Source organism: Enhydra lutris, unplaced genomic scaffold, assembly GCF_002288905.1.
Source record: "Enhydra lutris kenyoni isolate GAN:26980312 unplaced genomic scaffold, ASM228890v2 scaffoldscaffold1, whole genome shotgun sequence".
Classification (NCBI taxonomy): Eukaryota; Metazoa; Chordata; class Mammalia; order Carnivora; family Mustelidae; genus Enhydra; species Enhydra lutris.
In genome coordinates this window covers 59,027,303-59,049,030 of record NW_019154085.1, presented here as the reverse complement: position 1 = coordinate 59,049,030, position 21,728 = coordinate 59,027,303, and the positions used below count along the sequence as shown (strand labels likewise).

Here is a 21,728-nt window from a genome sequence, read left to right as displayed (position 1 = left end):
TCAACAGATGAATGGATAAACAAACTGCAGTACATACATATAATGGAGTATTAAAACCTTAAAAAGGAAGGAAAGCCTAACATGCTACAACATGGATGAACGTTGGAGACATTATGCTATGAAATAAACCAGTCACAAAAAGGCAAATATTGCATGGCTTCACTTACATGTGATCTCTAGGGTAGTCATATTCACAGAAACAGAAGAGAGAATAGTGCTTGCTACAGGATAGGGTGAGGAGCAAATGGGAGACTTGCTTAATGTATAAAGTTTCCGTTTTCCAAGACGAAAAAGTTTTGAATGTTGGTTATATAACAATGTGAATATACTTAACATTACTGAACTGTATACTTAGAAATGGTTAAAATGGTAAATTCTATGTTGTGGGTTTTTTTTTTTTTTAGCAAGAAAAAAGTATTCTAAAAATTTGTGCAAAAAACAATCCAGTTGTTGGTAGTATTGCCTTGACTGGAAATTGATCAGTTCAATCAAAATTACCAAAATAATAGCATGTCATCTGTAGCTCCTGAACTTTCTTCTCTTTATTATCATCTAGTTATTAATAGGACATGCTACTTTAACAGGTTTACCATTAATTTATTCTTATACTTGCAGAAGATACATGGTCCTATCTGGAAAAAAAATTATCAAATCTTTAAAAAGTGCAGGAATAAATTGTGAAAAAGAGCAGGACCAGGGTGGACCATGAAGAAAGAATCAAGGTGAGTAAAACTGAAAGGGCACTTGGTTATATTTATGGTGCCTATGGAAACTGACCCCACCTATCCATCCATCCATCCATCATGGAGTTTCAGACTCAGCACAGTGTGACACTCTCATACTGTCCTTTCCACAGGTTTGCTAGAAAACAGACTCTGGAACCCATCTGTCTTATCAAGGCCTCCAACATACCTGCCCCTTCTTGTTCATTCTGTTGATAAAATGAAACAACGTAATGTTCGGCAGAATATCTACTCAGTTCAAATCTTTTCAGGCTCTATTAGACAAAAGGTAGGAGACTTAACACAGCCCTGGAGCAAGACCATACATGTTATACTTCTGGTAGTCCTTCTTGATAGTAATAGAAAAAAATGCATTTGCCAGATCAAGAGCTGCATACCACAGGGCTTGGTATGTGGCCTTGTCAACCTGCTCTGAGAAGATTCCAATTCTGACAGAGCAGTTGCAATTGATGCTACCACTTGGCTGTGTTTGCAGTCATCCACTACCATTCTCTACAATTTGACAATTTCTGCAATGGCCAGACTGGTAAATACTTTAGGACTTTAAAAATGACACTAGGGGCACCCGGGTGGCACAGTCATTTGGGTATCTGACTCTTGATTTCGACTCAGTCATGATCTCAGAGTTGTGGGATCAAGATCCACATCAAGATCCACATGGGGCCTCGTGCTCAACAGGGAGTTTGCTTGGGAATCTCTCTCTCCCTTTGCCCCTCCCCTCGCTCATGCTCTCTCTTTCTCTCTCACATTAATTAACAAATTGATTAATTAAAGATGGCACTAATCTCTGGCATTTTCTGTCACGTGCAATGCTGATTTTCATATACTCGCATGGTCAAGGCAAGTTAGTTTGGGAGCATTCTCTCCCACTATGACAGTTCTCAGCCTCATAGGCTAAGGCACCAATGTAAAGGTTCTGTCAGTGACCAAGTAGGTACGTCTACTGGTACTGTTCAGGGTGCAGGAAAATGATGAATGAGTGAGTCAGATTCCTCAGCAAACAGACTCTGAAATAGAGATTTGTGTTCAGAGAGTTGACTGAGGAAAGCTGTCAGCAATAACACCTGTGCAGAAATATGGGCAGCAGCATTTGGTACAGAAAGAAGTTGAATTGTGGTACAGAAGCAATACAAGCCTCCACTGATTCCACGGGGGTGGGGGGGACTTTGAGGCTGAGACCACCCTTCAGAGCTGTAACACATTGAGGCAAAGGGGCAAGGCCCTTATACTCCTTCACTGATCATTCATTGAATTCAATGTGCCACGGGGGAGGCAGCTCCCATAGCAAGAGACAGCTCCTTTCAGCAGAGGGTAATTTCTGGGGAAGAGCTCAGCTGTGGGGCAAGAGCAGGCAACATCATGGCAACCAGGGAAATAAGCACTGCAACCCTTAAGAGGGGGTTTTGGTGGTTCCTGGTAACATCCACTACTAATACCCAAATTTGGCAAGTAAAAAGCAACACATAAAAATACTGCATGGCATACCTACACTAAAAAGATATTCACGATTTACCTAAAATTCAAACATAACTGAGCATTGTCTATTTTATCTCACTACTCTGTGCACCATACATGTATTAAAAGGCCAGTAGAAGAAGGAATTTCAAGGGTATTAATGCATTTCTCTTTTGTAATCTTGTACTTTGTACAGTACTAACCCCACATGGACAGGAGAGACCAAAAATAAGAATTGGTTAGCTTCGACAATTTTTGCTCCACTCACCAATCCTGACTTGGTCTAATTATAGGGATTCAAGGCCGCTCACTACATTTTACCATAGGAAACAGAAATAAGCTTAGGAAGAACACTAGCAGTTTTAAGGAGGGTGGATTGTGGGAAGGAGAGCACACAGTATACAGACAGGGAAAGAACTGGAGCAGTGGCAGTGGGAATGAAAGGGAAGATATGAGAAGAGCCACCCCTGAGATAGATTCAAAGAATTTACTAACTGTATGAGACAGAAATACAGAAGGTGAGCGGAATGTAACAAAATTGTATGTTCTTGATTTTAGATAATAGGAAAAAAAAGAGAGGATATGGTAAAGATACACATAAAAAAATACATAAATAGGTTTGAAAGGATAAAATTTATATTTGACACACTATTCACCTGAATGTATAATATATGTGAATCCATTACTAATATACTATACCAAGATGTTGATATTGATCAAGTGATCATTTTCCATTAAACATATTTTACCTGAGACTTCATAGATACTTTTAAACACCTAGCATTTCTACAAGCTGTGCACAGGATGTTAAATTATACTGGGAATTCTATTAGCTATTAATAATTCTTACATATCCATAATTCCTGTAAACACTAATTTTTTAAATTTAAAATCTTAACTGATGAAAGAGTTTATAAAATGTGTTTTTCTTCCACAGCAATTCCTAACTTTATTTTATTTAAAATAAATATCTGTATGTTTTATTTACATTACTTAAGAGTTCTTAAAATGTGGAACTCTGGTCTTTTTCCTTAATTACAAAAAAAGAGAAACTACTGCCCATGTTACCCTCAGCAATGCTGTCTTTCTATCTGGCACTCTCCCCTTTACCCGTTTTATATTATGCTGATTTTTCCAATTCAGTTGATTTTTCCTGAATCACGATATTCAATACATTGTCCCCGCATTATTTTCTGAATCAGAGTAATCCACCCAGGAACCACTAACAGATCTATTAATTCTTTGCGTGCAACATAGCAGAATCCCATATAACGTGCTCAGATGCTAGGACGTTTATCTACTTAACACGGCTGGGAGCAGAACAAATACTGAGAAAGTAAATTACGTTTTTCTTATTTTAGTTCAAAATTCTAAAATGTAGAAATTCTAAATGTAATGTTACATTGCATCCTATGATGTTAATTTTAATCACCAGTGACTTAGCCACAATTATTCACTTCTGGGATTAAAATGCCCACTATAGACACCAAAAAACAAAACAAAATCTGACTTATCCATTTGTACTTGCCTATCAGAAATCTCTTTTAATAACCATAATACACCCTCACCTGAATACCATCCCCAGTAAGAGAAAATACATGTAATACATGTTGATACAATAATTAAAATAAACATATTAAATCCTATTTTTGTACTATGTATTTTCCATCCAAAGGAACAGTCAGTATTTTATTGTAATTATTTATAAATTGTCCACTGTTAGCTTTCGATTATCTGTGTGCAGATTATCCATCACATTCTTTAAACCCAAGATGGCTTTTTCCTGTAATTATGTTTTTAGACTAACTTCCTGCTTTATTGGGTTTTCTTACAGGTGTTTACTGAATACAAGCATAACTTAAGACCTAAGTAAGAAGGTAAATATGCTGCTGGGAAAAAATGTAATATAAAGGCATTTCAAATCCAAGGAGATGTTATCTTTATAGTCTCCATTATCAGTTTAGAATTTTCAAGTTTCTGCTCTCTTCAATTCTTGTAATGAATATGGATAGCATAGCAAATCATTATGCCCACCCAGTAAGTACAACCTTCCTGGACCTGGATATTTTCTGTGCACCAAGCAAAACGTCAAGTACTGAGTAGGTATAGTTGTTGAAAATTTATTCTAAATATTATATCAATCCTGTTGCTTAATTGTTGTAGCTAAAGACCTAAGAACTATGAATTTTACCGTAATTTAATTTGTTACCTGACAATTCTGAGGGGGAATACTCCTTACTTCTCAGCTGTAGTGGATTATTAAGAACTATCTCTGATTATTTTTACTTACAATTACTTCGGTTTTACTTTTTAACCAAAAGAAAAATATCACATACCTTGTATCCCACTAATAATAATTTCTCATTAAAAATTAAAATGAAATAATAATGTGTATATGTTACATTGTGGTTCAATAACCATCAAGACTTATGTGAGTCCTAAGCCAGGTACTATTCTAAGTATTTTCCCCTTGATTCTTATAAAAATTTTATGAAACATATTCCATTGTTGCCCTTGTTTTTTTTATTTTTTAAATTTAATTTTTTTATTTGAATATAGTTGACACACAGTATTACATTAGTTTTGGTAATTATAGCATAATGATTGGACAAATTTTATACATTATACAATGCTCACAAGTATAGCTACCATCTGTCACCATACAATGCTATCATGATATCACTGACTATATTCTCTATTCTGCGCCTTTTATTCCTGTGACTTACTCATTCCATAACTGGAAGCCTATATCAACCACTCCCCTTTACCCATTTTGCCCCTTCCACAAACATCAGTTTGTTCTCTGATTCTGCTTTTTGTTTGCTTGTTTATTCATTTGTTTCTTTTTTAGATTCCACATAGGAGTGAAAATATATCTTATTTAGTCTGACTTACTTCACTTTTTACCCTGTAGGTCCATCCATGCTGTCAGAAATGATCCTACTCTTTGGATGTCTGTGTAATATTCATGTGTGTGAGTGTGTCTGAGTGTGTGTGTGTGTGTGTGTGTGTGTGTGTGTGTGATATCTTCCTTATCCATTCATGTATCAATGAACAGTTAGGTGGCTTCCATATCTTGGCCACTGTTATCCTTACCTTAACAACTGAGAAAACTGAGATGTAGAGAAATTAACTGGCTGAAGTTTCCATAGTACATAAGGGGAAGAACTGGTATTTTAATCCAGGACAGTTTGGTTTCAGATCCCATACACTTCACTACTAGATCATACCACCCCCCTGTTGACTTATCTGACTTTCCTATTGAAAAGAACACACACAAATGGTGCCTCCACCTCTCTCTCATACATATCTGAGTAAAACTCGTATGTCAGTTGTCTTTAACTCCCTTCTAGTGACAGCCTAGTCTGACAACATAACAAAAACTATCCCAAGGGGGGAAAAGGTCTTACCTTCTAAATCTTCTTTCTCAAAGTGTGTTTTGAGAATAGAACGAGTTCCACCTCTATCCACAACTGCCTCTTCATCATTTCTCTGTAGAATGGGAAGAAAGAAGATTAAATGATTTTACAGTAGTTCCTCTTTATCCATGGGGACATTTTTCAAGAACCCTGTGGATGCCTGAAATGACAGGTAACACCAAACTCTATATCAACTACATTTTTTGCTATATATACATACCTACAATAAAGTATAATTTTTAAATTAGGCACAGTAAGAGGTTAACAATAATAATAATGATGAAATAGAACAATTATAATATGGTATAATAAAAGTTATGTGAATGTGGTCTATTTTTTTCTCAAAATATTTTATCGTGCTATACTCATCCTTTTTATAATGATATGAGATGATAAAATGTCTATGTGATGAGATGAAGTGAGGTGAAAAACACAGTCACTGTGACATAGCCTTAGGCTACTATGGACTTTCTTTTTTTTTTTTTTTTTAAGATTTTATTTATTTGACAGAGAGAGAGATCACAAGTGGGCAGAGAGGTAGGCAGAGAGATAGGCAGAGAGAGAGAGAGGAGGAAGCAGGCTCCCCACAGAGCAGAGAGCCCGGTGCGGGACTCGATCCCAGGACCCTGAGATCATGACCTGAGCCGAAGGCAGAGGCTTAACCATTGAGCCACCCAGGTGCCCCTACTATGGACCTTCTGATGGTATGTCAGAAGGAAGATCATCTGCTTCCTAACCATGACTGACTTCAGATCAATGAAACCAGGGAGAGCAAAACCACAGATAAGAGTGGACTAATATACATATATTCTCGTAAGTTCAGAGAATAAACAATAATATAATCTAATATTTTAGGAGTTTAATTCAATAACTTAAACCTACTTGTACACAACTATTCTATTTGATTACCAAGTGTTAGTTTAAAAAGAAAAAGACTAAAATTAAGTTGACCATTTATTCAGAGAAGGAATGTCATTTGATTTTCCATGAAATCAAAGGTAGTCATACATTCCAGGTGCCATCATTTGGTAGTGAGATGAAAAACAGAAAATGGTTATCCTGACAATTTAGTAACATGCATTTTTATCTCTGAGAAAGAATTCTTGTTAACAAGATGACATTTTGAACTATATAAGGAAAACATGGAAATCATTAGTATTAACACTACTAATGCTATGGCAAGGTGAAATGATTCCACTGCCATTTAAAATAAGGTTGGCGAGATCTAATCTTTTGAAAGCAATTAGTAGTAGTTATTAGGTAAACTACAATTCTAATTACTTTGCTTCAATATAACACATTTTATTCAAACTAAACTTTTAATTATAATCATATACATTAAAGCTTCATTTAGTTTGTGTGTGTGTGTGTATATATATATGTGTGTGTGTGTATATATATATATTTTTTGTTACTTATTTAGAATGCCTGGATGGAGACTCTCTTCTTAACATTGTACACATGCTCAAAATGATACACTCACGCATTTGGTACTCAGTAAAATAATGGAGGAAGAATAAATATAATCCATTTAACCATGAAGGAATGAAAAAATACAGAATACTGAGCAAAGTGAAATATAGATTATTTCCAATTTTTTTTTATTGTGAGCACCTATGTAAAAATTGCCTTAAAAATGAACGCTGAACACAAAAGAGAAATGAAAAGGTAGACTAAAGAAAAATGAATCTTTCAACATCTATTTCTAAGCCTGTTCTTGTATTTGACTAGTAGAAAAATTACACATTCGTTTCTTCTTTGAAAGCTTTTTAATTCCCAGACATAATCTTGATGAAGATTTGGCCTCCGTGTCTTATAAATCAGTATTGTCAACTGTAGAATTACTGACTACAGACATATTTCAACCTAGAAATATCAGCTCTTATGTGCTTCACATGCAGGAAAACTTATAGTAGAATAACGTGTTTTATAGCCTTAGTCCTCTGTCTTTCAGACAACATGGGCTGAGACAGGTCAGGGCAAAGTGTCTGAAATCAGAGTGAAAAAGCCTATCCTACAAATGAAAGAATAAGGGAAATTAAGATAGGACTCAGAGCCTACTACTCTTGTGTTTGGCAAAGTTTTAAAAATCTGTTGGTCTGAGCAAAATAGCAATAGAAAAGACTAAAGAATTATATGTTTATAAAATTTTCCTGAACCAGACAAATGCAAATTACAGCCTCCTTAGAATCTGTTCTTGAAACATTTACAAATCACATTTATCCTCTGTGCAGGACATATTCAAATATATGTCACATTGGAATGTATCTCTGCCCTCTGGAGTGTTATTTGGAAGAACACCAAGAGCTAAGTCATGCATCCATGTTCAGAGATCAGAAGAAGCATGATTCCACTATATCTCACAATGGCAGTCTCTTAAAAAGAGCAAAATCAAAAGGTTTAATTAGAATATAAGAAGATATTTCCCCCTATACGATAAAATATTTAATTCTTATTTCAAGGGCCTAAATCAATTTTCAACTGATACAAAATGGTTTTTCTCCTTCTTATAATATAGCATATAAGCTCTCCACACACAAAAGATAATTCTACTAAATAACTAATGTTAAGATATCGAGATAAAATGAAACTTTGCAACAGAAGTAGAAGTGGAATCTAAATAGAAATAATTGGGGTGCCTGGGTGGCTCAGTGGGTTAAAGCCTCTGCCTTCGGCTCAGGTCATGATCCCAGGGTTCTGGGATCGAGCCCTGCATCGAGCCCTGCATCAGGCTCTCTGCTCAGCAGGGAGCCTGCTTCCTCCTCTCTCTCTCTGCCTGCCTCTCTGCCTACTCATGATCTTTGTCTGTCAAATAAATAAATAAAATCTTTAAAAATAAATAAATATAAATAGTTGATTATTTAATTACATTATGAATTCCAAGTAGACATGCCCTAATTTTAATGTTTCATTAGGAAAAAAAAAAACTTGAAACTAGAATATGAATGTAACTCAATGTAAGTGACTCATTTTGCATTTTCATATAACTTTACATTCTCTCCAGATAGGCCATAGAAACATCAAATGTATAATCTTTTATGCTGAAAATTCCCAAGATACAACTTAACACCAATACATATACTGAAATTCCTCTACTTTGGTTATAGTTCAAAATATAATTTCAATATTATTGAAGAACTTTTACTGGAGTGCTCCCTTTCCTCCTATTACCAAGCGCAAGTAAACATGGGTGTGATGAAGAGAATCCAGGTTGTGCAACAATCCCAAATATACCAGTAAGAACATTTTTATTTCAGTTTGTACTGTTACCCTTTGCAGATTTGTTGAACATCAAATACATTAATGTACCCAAATGTCCATATGTATTTACTCACTGAGAACAAATTTTAGCATCCTGTAGAAAGAGAGAAAACACGTAAATCTATTACGTTGCCATTCAATACAATTGACCCTTGTTACACTACTGGGTAAACATTTTTAAGATGATTTGTTCCAGTAAATAATATAAAACAATGTTTTAAAATTTTTGTTGGGGGGGGGCATGACACATAGTGACAGAAATATACTTAACAGACTCACATATTTATTTATATATATGTAATCAAAACAAGTTTCACAAACCAACATTTACCCTAACTATAAACAATGCAGTATGATATCTTCTATTCCAGGGTATTCTATTTCATTTTAAAAACACTAGTCACTATCCTTTAATTTTTTTTCCATTTTATTTTATTTATTTTCGGTATTCCAAAATTTATTGTTTATGCACCACACCCAGTGCTCCATGCAATAGTGACCTCCATAATACCCACCACCAGGCTCACCCATCCCCCACCCGCCTCCCCTCCAAAACCCTCAGTTTGTTTCTCAGAGTCCACAGTCTCTCATGGTTTGTCTCCCCCTCCGAATTCCCCATTTCACTTCTCCTCTCCAACTCCCAATGTCCTCCGTGTTATTCCTTATGTTCCACAAGTAAGTGAAACCATACGATATTTGACTCTCTCTGCTTGACTTATTTCACTCAGCATAATCTCTTCCAGTCCCATTCATGTTGATATAAAAGTTGGGTATTCATCCTTTCTGATGGAGGCATAATACTCCATTGTATATATGGACCATATCTTCTTTATCCATTTGTCCGTTGAAGGGCATCTTGGTTCTCTCCACAGTTTGGTGACTGTGGCCATTGCTGCTATGAACACTGGGGTACAGGTGGCCCTTCTTTTCATTACATCTGTATCTTTGGGGTAAATGCCCAGTAGTGCAATTTCAGGGTCATAGGGAAGCTCTATATGTAATTTCTTAAGGAATCCCCATACTGTTTTCCAAAGTGGCTATACCAACTTGCATTCCCACCAACAGTGTAAGAGGGTTCCCCTTTCTCCACTTCTCCACATCCCCAACACTTGTTGTTTACTGTCTTGTTGATTTTGGCCATTCTAACTGGTGTAAGGTATTATCTCAATGTGGTTTTGATTTGAATCTCCCTGATCGCTAATGATGATGAACATTTTTTCATTTGCCTGTTAGCCATTTGTATGTCTTCTTTGTAGAAGTGTCTAAATTTATTTCAGTACGTAGAAATGAGTTGTGACCTGCAATTTGGAAAACATTGATACACACTATGGCCCTGAAACAGTAACAGGAACCAAGTCACACAGAAATCACATCTTCATCACATCTTAAATTCATTTATGTAGGCCTTTAACCAAATGAACAAACAATACTATACTTTTCAAATCAGCATTTTTCCATTTTTAAAGTTTCTGTCATTTTAAGTGTAGGGACATATTATTATAATTGCATATATCACATATCTTCTGCAAACTATTTTTGTTTTGTTTTTCTTTCCACCAGGAAAGTAAATAGTTTGCTCTTCCTAGTTCCACTTAAGTACTTTTCTCCATGTCTTCCCAAGAAAGAAGTAACAAATAGTATTATCTACGGTCCCCTCCAGTTAGACCCTGCTTATGACTAAATCGAATTTATACTCAGCTATTTTAAAGGCAAACTCCATATAACTGGCATAACCCAAACGCATTTTATAATTTTCTATAATTTGATTACTTCTAAACATTAAGACATTGGTGTTTTGAATACAAATGTATATAAATGTAATTTGGGAATATTTCTACCTCCAAGGAAAGTTTTTAGAGGGAAGAGTTTCACTGTCATTATTTTTACTGAACAATTACTAGAGAACAAGAGCAGAAAAAAAGAGCGTTCTAGCTCAGCTCTCACCTTTGAAGTGACCTTGAATCAGTCCACTCCCTTGTGAAAGAGCAACTAATATGGGATGGCACATTTAAGGGTTAAAATAGTCAGATAAAGATATCAACAATTTCTTCTAGAATTCTTCGAAAATAGCATTAAGCTCTCTATGAATGTACAAAAAATACATTTTTCTGATTTACCATAACTCTTGAGCACAGTCTTTTTTTTTTTTAAAGATTTTATTTATTTATTTGACAGAGATCACAACTAGGCAGAGAGGCAGAGAGAGAGAGGGGAGGAAGCAGGCTCCCCGCAGAGCAGAGAGCCCGATGTGGGGCTCAATCCCAGGACCCTGGGATCATGACCTGAGCTGAAGGCAGTGGCTTTAACCCACTGAGCCACCCAGGCGCCCCTTGAGCACAGTCTTCACAGAAATACACTTTCCTAATTTTATAAAACAAAGTCTAACAGTAATCCTATGAGCAAGACAATTCAAACTTTTCACATCCTTTTGATAATTCTCACCTGAGAATGGGTTAATAGAAGAGAAAGTAGTTAATTTTCATTTCAGTACTCTTTCTTCCTTAGAACGATTTATTATAACAACTTTTTAAAAATAACCATTTCCTCAGTAAATGATACTGAGAAAACTGGACAGCTACATGCAAAAGAATAAAATTGAACCACCTTTAACACCATACACAAAAATAAACTCAATATGGATTAAAGACCTAAATGTGAGACCATAAAAATCCAGAAAAGAAGAGAAGCAGTAATTTCTCTGAACCATACAAACATTTTTCTAGATTTGTCTCCTAAGCAAGGGGAACAAAAGCAAAAACAAACTACTGGGACTGGATCAAAATAAAAAGCTTTTGCACAACAGAGAAAACCATCAACAAAATAAAAGGGCAACCTACTGAATGGAAGAATATATTTGCAAAAGATATATCCAACAAGGGGTTAATGTCCAAAATATATAAATAACTTATACAACTCAACACCAAAAAAGAAATCTGATTTTAAATGCACAGAAGCAGGCACCTGGGTGGCTCAGTCAGTTGAACATCCACTCTTGGCTTTGGCTCAAGTCATGATCTCTCTCTCTTTCTTTAAAATAAATAAATAAATCTTAAAAGAAAATGGGCAACAGGCCTGAATTGACATTTTTTCCAAAGAAGACATACGAATACCCTACAGACACAGACATGAAAATATGTTCAATAGAACTAATCATCAGGGAAATGAAAATCAAAACCACAATGAGATATCATCTTATACCTGTTAGAATAGGTAAAATCAGAAAGGCAAGAAATAACAAGTGTTAAAGAAGATGTAGAGAAAAAAAGAAGCCTCATATACTCTTGATGTGAATGTAAATTGGTACAGTATGGAGATTCCTCAAAAATTTGAAAATAGAATTACTATATGATCCAATAATTCCACTACCAGGTATTTACACAAAGAAAATAAAACACTAATTTGAAAAGATATATGCACCCCTATGTTCATCGCAGCATTATTTGCAATAGCTAAGATATAGAAGAACTCTAAGTGTCCATCAATAGACAAATGAGTAAGGAAGATATGTAATGAAATATTACATAGTCATAAAAAAGGATGGGATATTGCTATTTGAGACAACATGAATGGACCTAGAGGGAATTTATGTTAAATGAAATGAGTTAGACTAAGAAAGACAAATACCATATGATTTCACTTGTAGCGGAACCTTAAAAAATGAATAAACAAACAAAAAGCAGAATCAGACCTATAAATACAGAGGACAAACTAATGGTTGCCAGAGGGGAGGTGGTGGGGGATGGGCAAAATGGATGAAGGGGAGTGGAAGATACAGGCTTCCAGTTATGGAATGAATAAATCATGGAAATAAAAGGTACAGCATAAGGAATATAGTCAATGATATTGTAATAGGGACGTATGGTGACAGATGGTAGCTACACTTGTGGCAAACATAGCATAATGTAAAAACTTGTCAAATCACTGAAACTAATGTAACATTGTGTGTCAACTATACTCAAAGTTTTAATAAAGCAACCACATTTTCTGACTTTTTATTAGTTATTAGGATAATATGGTATGCTATATACACCACTAGCCATTACAGAACCTCTTTCCACTCCTCTTTTCCACCATGTTCTATATCTTTGTGGACTGCATCACCAGGTCCCCCAGCTATCTAGCTGTCTCCTGAGCTCAGCCAATGAGAGAATGAGACTGGATGGTGGGAACAAGAGATATGGGTCTTGTTGAGCCATAAGTTGGCAATGGCTGTATTCCTCTATCACAGACAGTATCTTGTCATCTACTCCCCTATAGTTCTAGATCTCACCAGTTTACATTAACTATTCCCACATCTTGCAGCTTCAGGCCTAGAAATAGTGACAGTTTTCTGTTGCTGCCAGTTCCTGGGATTTCATCAACTCTATTGATTTCCCTTTATCCTGCTTATTCCTTTAAAAAATAGTCCCTTCATTAAACTTTTTATCATGCTTTTCAAGTGACATCTCTTTCCTGCTGTGACCCTAACCTAAACATATGTGTCATGTTTAATGACTAAAATCCATGACATTAAATTTTGTGGAAATGGACTTATAATCAAAATGGCAACCTACATACAAAACTTTAACTAGGAAATATCTATAAAAAAAAAAATACTGTTGAATGAAGGGTAAAGGATAAAATGGTGGGAAACAGTGAGTCATCAAAGAACTCTCAATAGGCATGATTAATTCAAGAATAATTAATTTCTGAAAGAAATGAAAAAGAGAACATAAAATAAAATTCTAGATGTGTGAAAGGGAGTGGAAAAAGAATAATTAATCAAGTAGGAGTATTTTACACTTGCAAAGAATGTTCCCCATAACTCAAGAAATGTAGATACACATTTCTACTCATGAGGTGTCTTTTTTTTGCCTTTTCAAAATATTTTCTTTAATATCATAAAATATTTCATGACAAAGTGACCTAATAAACACACAGGCACCAAAGTGCTTTTATTTTTAATTAAATTTTTTTTATTTTTTTATAAACATACAATGTATTTTTATCCCCAGGGGTACAGGTCTGTGAATCGCCAGGTTTACACACTTCACAGCACTCACCATAGCACATACCCTCCCCATTGTCCATAACCCCACCCTGCTCTTCGGGCCCCTCTCCCCCCAGCAACCCTCAGTTTGCTTTGTGAGATTGAGAGTCACTTATGGGCACCAAAGTACTTTTTGATAAGATTATCCTTCTAACTCCAGTCCCCACTCCCACATCAAGGTAGGTGTGAGATTGGAGAAATAAATACAGCAGATGGTAAAGATAGGAAAAAAACTGATGAAAAATATGGAATATAATATTTTGCTTGGTTATTTTTCTATGTTGCAACAAAACAAAACATTTTTAGTGCAGTTAATTTTTCCTCTTCTCCATTCAAGTATGATGGAGAAAAAAATTACCTTTTTAACGCAGTTTACAGGGTCTCTCTCAAACTATGGATTAGTATCTTGGTTAATATAAATGAAACATTTTCCACTACTGATTTAATGAGAAGAAATATATAGACACACATATTTTATAAACATGATCTGAGAGCTAAATTTTAAGTGTTCATTATTTTTATTACCTTTTACTTTAAATTATGAAATTAAGAAAACAGAACATTAACACTTGGATTCAATGTTAATATTCAATATATGCATCTGTATTTACCCTAAAGGATATTTTTTCATTACCATGTAAGTTAAAGTATTATACAAGCATAAAAAGTCAACCATTTAATCTCTAATTTTACTATGTTATATTAAATAGAACAAGAGATATGAAAGCATCATGTCAGAAATTAACATATCATAAGAGTTCAATAAATGCTAGCCAAAATTGAATCTAAGCATAATCCAAGTCTAACTTTGAAATTCATTTCACATATTATATTTTCATAAAATAAATAAACTTACCTATTTACTAGGACATTGCTTTGAAGCCGGGTATTTAGAATCCAGTATCCACTCTAAAATGTAGACTATACCATCTCATGGCAATACAAGTTAAACCTGTCTTATATACTGTGTTAATTAAGTCATAGGAAATATTTATTCTAAAGTAACCTAGGGACACCTGGGTGGCTCAGTTGGCTGAGCATCCGACTCCTGGTTTCAGTTCAGGTCATGATCTCAGTGGCCTGGGATGCAACGCCAGGTCAGGCTCTGGCTCTGCACTCAGCATGGAGTCTGCTTGGGATTCTCTCTCCCTCTGCCCCTCCTATTCATTCTCTCTCTCTCTCTCACATAAATAAATCTTTTTAAATTTTGTTTAAAAAATAAAGTAGCCCAATAATCACTCTTTCCCCATTCCTATGTATTTTTAACAAAGAGTCAGTTGAATGCCTTTCCAAAATACTGAGTTGGGGAGATGGCAGTTGGGTTTCATTTACTTACACAAAGTAAATGTGTTATTTCCTCTTTATTTTTTTTTAAGATTTTGAGAGAGACAGACATACAGAGAGAGCACAAGCAGGAGGAGAGGCAAAGAGAGAGGGAGAAGCAAACTCCCTGCTGAGCTGGGAGTTTAATGTGGGGTTCTAACCCAGGACCCCAGGATCATGACCTGAGCCAAAGGCAGATGCTTAACCATCTGAGCCACCTGTTATTTCATCTTTAAGGATGTAAGGAAAAAAATGGAACTGAGGATAAGAGTTGAAGAATAAAATGCTATTAGAGGAATAGGGCTAAGAAGGCATAAACTATATCATCATGTAAAAATTTCAAGATTTTTCTCCTCTCATTTACTTGGAACACTCCACCCATGTAAACCTTAAAGACCAGTTGGTGGACTACACAGGTAAGTCATTAAATTTAAAATCTTCTAATGGTAAGTTATTTCTGGCTCAGGGTTAACTTCATCAGCATATACAGTATTGTTATTATTACTGCCACTGTAACCTAAAGAATACTAGCTCTCCTACTGGGCCTAACATCTGACAGTTTAAGGATAAAAAGTGTTTGAGAAGTTAAGACCAGTTTTGATTAGCTGATAGTATTTTAAAAGGCACTGATACATGTGTAACTGAGTTCCTGCTTGTTTGCCCACCTTATCCCCTCAATTTGTTTTGAATTGTGGATGATTCCTGCCTTTTTCTTTTTCTTTTTCTTTTTCTTTTTTTTTTAAGATTTTATTTATTTATTTGTCAGAGAGAGAGAGGGAGAGAGAGCAAGCACAGGCAGACAGAATGGCAGGCAGAGGCAGAGGGAGAAGCAGGCTCCCTGATGAGCAAGGAGCCCGATGTGGGACTCGATCCCAGGACGTGGGGATCATGACCTGAGCCGAAGGCAGCTGCTTAACCAACTGAGCCACCCAGGCGTCCCATTCTTGCCTTTTTCTTAAGAGTCCTGCTAGAGCCTCAGTTCTGCACATGAACCCAATTTGTACCCAAAAAGTAATATTAACGGCTGCTAGATATCCTTATTGTTGCTTCCTGCTGTCTTTTCTCTCTTCATGTTGCTTGCTCGTAAGTGTCCTACAAGGCTCCATCTGTCTTGTAGACCTTCCTTCATTTGTCCCGCTGTGTCCTGCTTTAAGCATCTGACACATCTCCATGGGCTTATTTGGTGCTCAGGTTCAAGTTCTTGCTGGTAAAGCTATCCCTCTGCTGCTGATGCTCCCATTTAGGAGGTCAAGAAAAATGCAATGTTGGATAAACACTGAGAGTTTGCAAGTAGGGCTATACCTGAATTTAATTCTTGTTTCAGTTAAAACCTAGTTATGTGATTATAGACATCTTATGTAATCTGTATGTCAAATGACTTATTAATACATGTAAAGTCCTTGAATTTCCTAATCAAGTTCTCAGTAAATGTTATTTTTTACTACTATTATTTATATAATTCTCTGTATCATTAGGGCCACAAAAATTAAAAAACACTGTTGCTTCCCTCAAAGAACTTATAAGCTTCATAATAAGTACAACAACAATGGCATTATGAAAGAAATTCATATAGGTGACATTCAACCATAACAGTTACTATTTTTCTCCAACAAAGTCAGTAAAGACTCCATTGAAAGAGACACTTGAGCTGAATTTTAAAAGATTACTGCATCTTTGTCAGGCAGACAAGGGGGCAAAGTAATAGTTCAGTCACAAGTATCAAGACAAAAGCCCGGTTATTTGAAGAAGGGTAAAAGAGATTAGTTAGACCCAGAGCAAGACTGGATACTAAAATACCAAGCTACTGATTTTGTTCTCCTAACAATCCAAATGCCTGGAAAGGAAACTTCTAAAATCCAGGACAAGAATCTTAATATGAAAATGTTGGACTTCTAAAAATTAGAAAAATAATATATATGATACTTATATATATATAATCCTTAAAATTGAAAACTCCATAGATGAGTAAAATAGTAGACTGGATAAATGATATACAAATTAGGGAAGTGGCAAAAAGATCTGAAAAAATTACATAGAATATAGCATAGAATGATAAGGATATGAAAAATATGAAATAGATAATTTTTAAAGATTTTATACATTTATTTGAGGGGGGAAGAGAGAGTGAGACAGAACGCACAAGTGTGGGGAGGGGCAAAGGGAGAAAGAGAAGCAGACTCCCCACTGCACAGGAAGCCCAGCTTAGGGCTTGATCCCGGGACCCAGAGATCATGACCTGAGCTGAAGTCAGACACTTAACTGGCTGAACCACCCAGGCATCCCTAATATAGATAATTTTTAAAATGAGGATAATATGATAAAGTCTGACATATACCTAAATGGATTTCTAGAAGACAAGAACAGAAAAAATGAGGAAGAAGTACTATTTGAAAATAATAGGTGAAAAATTTCCAGAATTGATAAAATACATGAATCCACAGATTCAGGAATCACAGTGAATCACAAACAGGATAATTAAAGAATAATTCACACTTCTTCATATCAAGTGAAACTGCAGAATTTCACATTTTAAAGCAGCAAAGGAAAAAGAAAAGATTACCTACATAGGAATGACAAACAAAAATAGAGGCCAGAAGACAGTAACACAATAGCTTCAGAAAGCTAAAGAAAAATAACTGTAAATCTAGAAGTGGATACCCAGCTAAGTTATCATTCAAGAAACCCACTTCAGATAAACAGAAATTATAAGAATTTTTCACTAAGGCATCCTCTGTAAAAAGATTTCAAAGTATATACTTCAGAAAAAGCAATGATCCCAGAAAGGATATCTGAGAAACAAGGAATTCTGAGCTAAAAAACTGAACGATATAAACAAATAAAGAAAATAAAAATGAGTTTAAAAATCAACTTTGTGGGGCACCTGGGTGGCTCAGTGGGTTAAAGCCTCTGCCTTTGGCTCAGGTCATGATCTCAGGGTCCTGGGATCGAGCCCCGCATCAGGCTCTCTGCTCGGCAGGGAGCCTGCTTCCCTCTCTCTCTCAGCCTGCCTCTCTACCTACTTGTGATCTGTCTGTCAAATAAATAAATAAAATCTTAAAAAAAAAAAAAGATTTTATAAAAAAAAAATCAACTTCGTGGTTTCTAGAATCCTTTCTAGTTGTACAATAGCTGATTTCTTTTTATATTGTTTTCTGCTTCAGTGTAATTAAGGGTCATTTTTGGTTTGCATTCATGTAGCTATTTGTGCTTTAGCCTAAGATAATAACATTTATAACTCTTCCATATGTCAATACCCTTCTCCACTCCTGTCAGCCCAAATCCTGACAGTTTTACTGATACACTATAGACTTATAATATCAATTAGTATCAATTATAAGAAGGGCATAAAATTATATGTATATATTTTAAAATATAAGTAGCAATTTTTTTCTTTTTAGAAAAATTTTAAATTCAATTTAATTAACATAGAGTGTATTATTAGTTTCAAAGGTAGAATTTAGTGATTCACCAGTTATTTATAACACCCAGTACTCATTACATCAAGTACCCTCCTTAATGCCCATCACTCAATTACCCAGTTACCCCTTTGCCCCACCCAATTCCCCTCCAGCAACTCTCAGTTTGTTTACTAGAGTTTAGAGTCTTATGGTTTGTCTCTCTGTTTTCATCTTATTTTTTTTTTATTTCTTTTCAGCTTAACAGTATTCATTGTTTTTGCACCACACCCAGTGCTCCATGCAATCCATACCCTCCCTAATACCCACCACCTGGTTCCCCCAACCTCCCACCCCCCTCCCCCACCCCTTCAAAACCCTCAGATTGTTTTTCAGAGTCCATAGTCTCTCAGGGTTCACCTCCTGTTTTCATCTTATTTTATTTTTTCTTCCCTTCCCCATGTTCATCTGTTTTGTTTCCTTAAATTCCACATATGAGTGAAATCATGTGATATTTGTCTTTCTCTGTCTGACTTATTTCATTTAGCATAATACCCTCTAGTTCCATCCATGTCACTGCAAATGGTAAGATTTCATTCTTTTTTGTAGTCAGAGTAATAATCTATTTTTTATATATACCATACCTTCTTTATTTGTCTGGGCATCTGGGCTCTTTGCATATTTTGGCTATGGTGAACATTGCTGCTATAAACACTGGGGTGAATGTGACTCTTTGAATCACTATGTTTGCATCTTTTGGATAAATACCTAGGAGTGCATTTGCTGGGTCATAGGGTAGCTCTATTTTTAATTTTCTGAGGGAACGCATACTGTTTTCCAGAGTGGCTGCACCAGCTTGCATTACCACCAACAATATAAGAGAGTTCCCCTTTCTCTGTATTCTCACTAACATCTGTTGTTTCCTGAATTGTTAATCTTAGCCATTCTGACTGGTGTGACCTAGTAGCTCACCGTGGTTTTGATTTTTTTTTAAGATTTTACTTATTTATTTGAGAGAGAGAATATGAGCAGGGAGAGGGGAAGGAGCATTGGGAGAGGGCGAAGGAGAAGCAGACGCCCCTCTAACTGCGGAGCCCAGTGCAGAGCTCATCCCAGGACCCCAAGAATATGACCCAAGCCGAAATCAGACACTCAACTGCCTGAGCTACCAGGAGGCCCTAATTAGTAATTTTTACCATTTCCACAGTAAGTAAGGATTTGTTCTTTACAACTTCATAAGAATCTATGAAATTAGAGCACTACATAAGTATTTGGTCTCCTCATCATAAATTAGGACAGATCTGAGTTGGCCTACATACACATTAATCAATTATATGAATTACTAAAAGCCAAAATAACTTTAATGTCTGTATTTTAATGATTTATAGGTAAAGTGAGTTTGGATATTCAATAATTCAATAATTAGATGGAAAGAAGTTTTCTAATATAAGCAAAAACCAAACCAAGTCAGAGAATGGGGATAATAATATTTATAAGGCATTATGAATTAAATGAACAGAAAAATTTCAAGATATTTTTAGATGACGAAAACAGTACCAAGGAGTAAGATAAATAAAACATTAGAAGATGAACTTCAGTTATAAGAAAACAAGCAGTGAAAGGAGATACTTTGAGTATACCCATGGTTATGGTAAGTGTAGTGTTTAAATACTTAAAAAGCAAAATAAGCAAGTCTAACCAGTTTGGTGATTTTTTTCTTTAAACTCAGTAATTGTTTATTAGTGATATGCTCTACAATATCATGAATAAAGTGGTGGAAACCTGATTAGTGATGCAATTACAAAAAATTGACTTCTGTTATATTTAATACCAACTTTAAGCAGTGATTTTCTAATACAAATGTCAAAAATGTGAGAAAGGAAGTAGAGAGGGCCATTTTATTTACTTTCCCCTTTAGATCTAAAAAAGAACAAAACCAACCAACCAAAAACACTTGTGTTCTTAAATTTTCTAATTCAAAATTTCAAAATGCAAGGGATATATAGAAAGAAAATTAAAAACCCTTAACCATTTGATTTTGAGCAAGTTCTTTCTGTCTCGGTTTCCTCAAATGCAAAATGGGGATTACAGTATTTACTTTATATAGTTTTTATGAAGATTACATGAGTTACATTTTGCTCTCATGCTAACATGGGAGTTCTATGTTAATATTAGTTAAGTAAATACACTTTATCTTATATAATCCTCCCAAAAGTTCTAGAAGGTAGATATTTTTATCCCTACTACAAAGATGAGGAATCTGAAGCTCAGTTAAGATAGGTTAAATAATCTGCCCATGAGTATAACTTGCACAACTAATATGAGGCAGGATTAGGATTTGAATCAAATTTTATATGACTTTAAAATTCATGTTCTTTCTACTGTGTGACATACTGCTTCATTTTCTCAAAGTTTAGCCATTTTTCTCCCAATTTTAACATATCACATAAACAACATTAACAGTAACAACAGATATTTTAGGAAAAAAATTAAATGTCATTCAAGCCCTCTTTCTGAAATCTTATAATTTTCTACATTTTCCTCTAATCTATATAAGAATATACAAGCATATAGTTATAAATATTGATTTCTTAATCTTAAAATGTGGTTATTACTAGCATTCACAATATTGTGTTGTCTTATTTCTCTTCCTGGATACAAGAAAAACATTATACATTTCTCAGGCCCTTGTTGTAACTAGTGTTAACCAAAGGGACATAAGCAAAGTGGTGATATGTCACATCTGGGCCAAAGTGCAGAGAAATGAGTGTGATTACTTTGTGCTCCTCTCTTCCCATGGGTACAGATCAGGTAGTCCAGGTGGTACAGCTATAAAATCATTAAACCTCCGTTAGTCTGAATTCCTGAATGAATTCATGTGGAAGAGAAGTTCCCAGTCTCAGCCCTGACCCACATTTATTGTATTTATTGTATGAACCATTGAGATTTTGGAGTTGTTACTGAAGCATATCTTGACCTACCTTAACAAGAAAACAAACATTTTTATATTTATACTTCTCTAAATTATACTATCTAGTGGTTACATATTTTATTCTTTATTTGTTTTGTTTTTAAAGATTCTTTTTATTTGTCAAAGAGAGAG

The 21,728-nt window shown here is 35.2% G+C and overlaps 1 protein-coding gene across 4 annotated transcripts in view; it reads right to left on the bottom strand.

The window, feature by feature from the left end:
• LOC111147104 (solute carrier family 4 member 10) overlaps positions 1-21,728 on the bottom strand; it is a 292,076-nt gene that overhangs the window by 174,902 nt on the left and 95,446 nt on the right. For 3 of the 4 annotated variants that reach the window (XM_022503092.1, XM_022503036.1, XM_022503157.1), the window contains exon 2: positions 5,609-5,690. In XM_022503092.1, coding sequence (XP_022358800.1) covers positions 5,609-5,690 — 82 coding nt within the window. Of the gene's footprint in view, positions 1-5,608; positions 5,691-21,728 lie in introns of those variants that run through there. The other variant, XM_022503235.1, reaches the window with a different exon arrangement.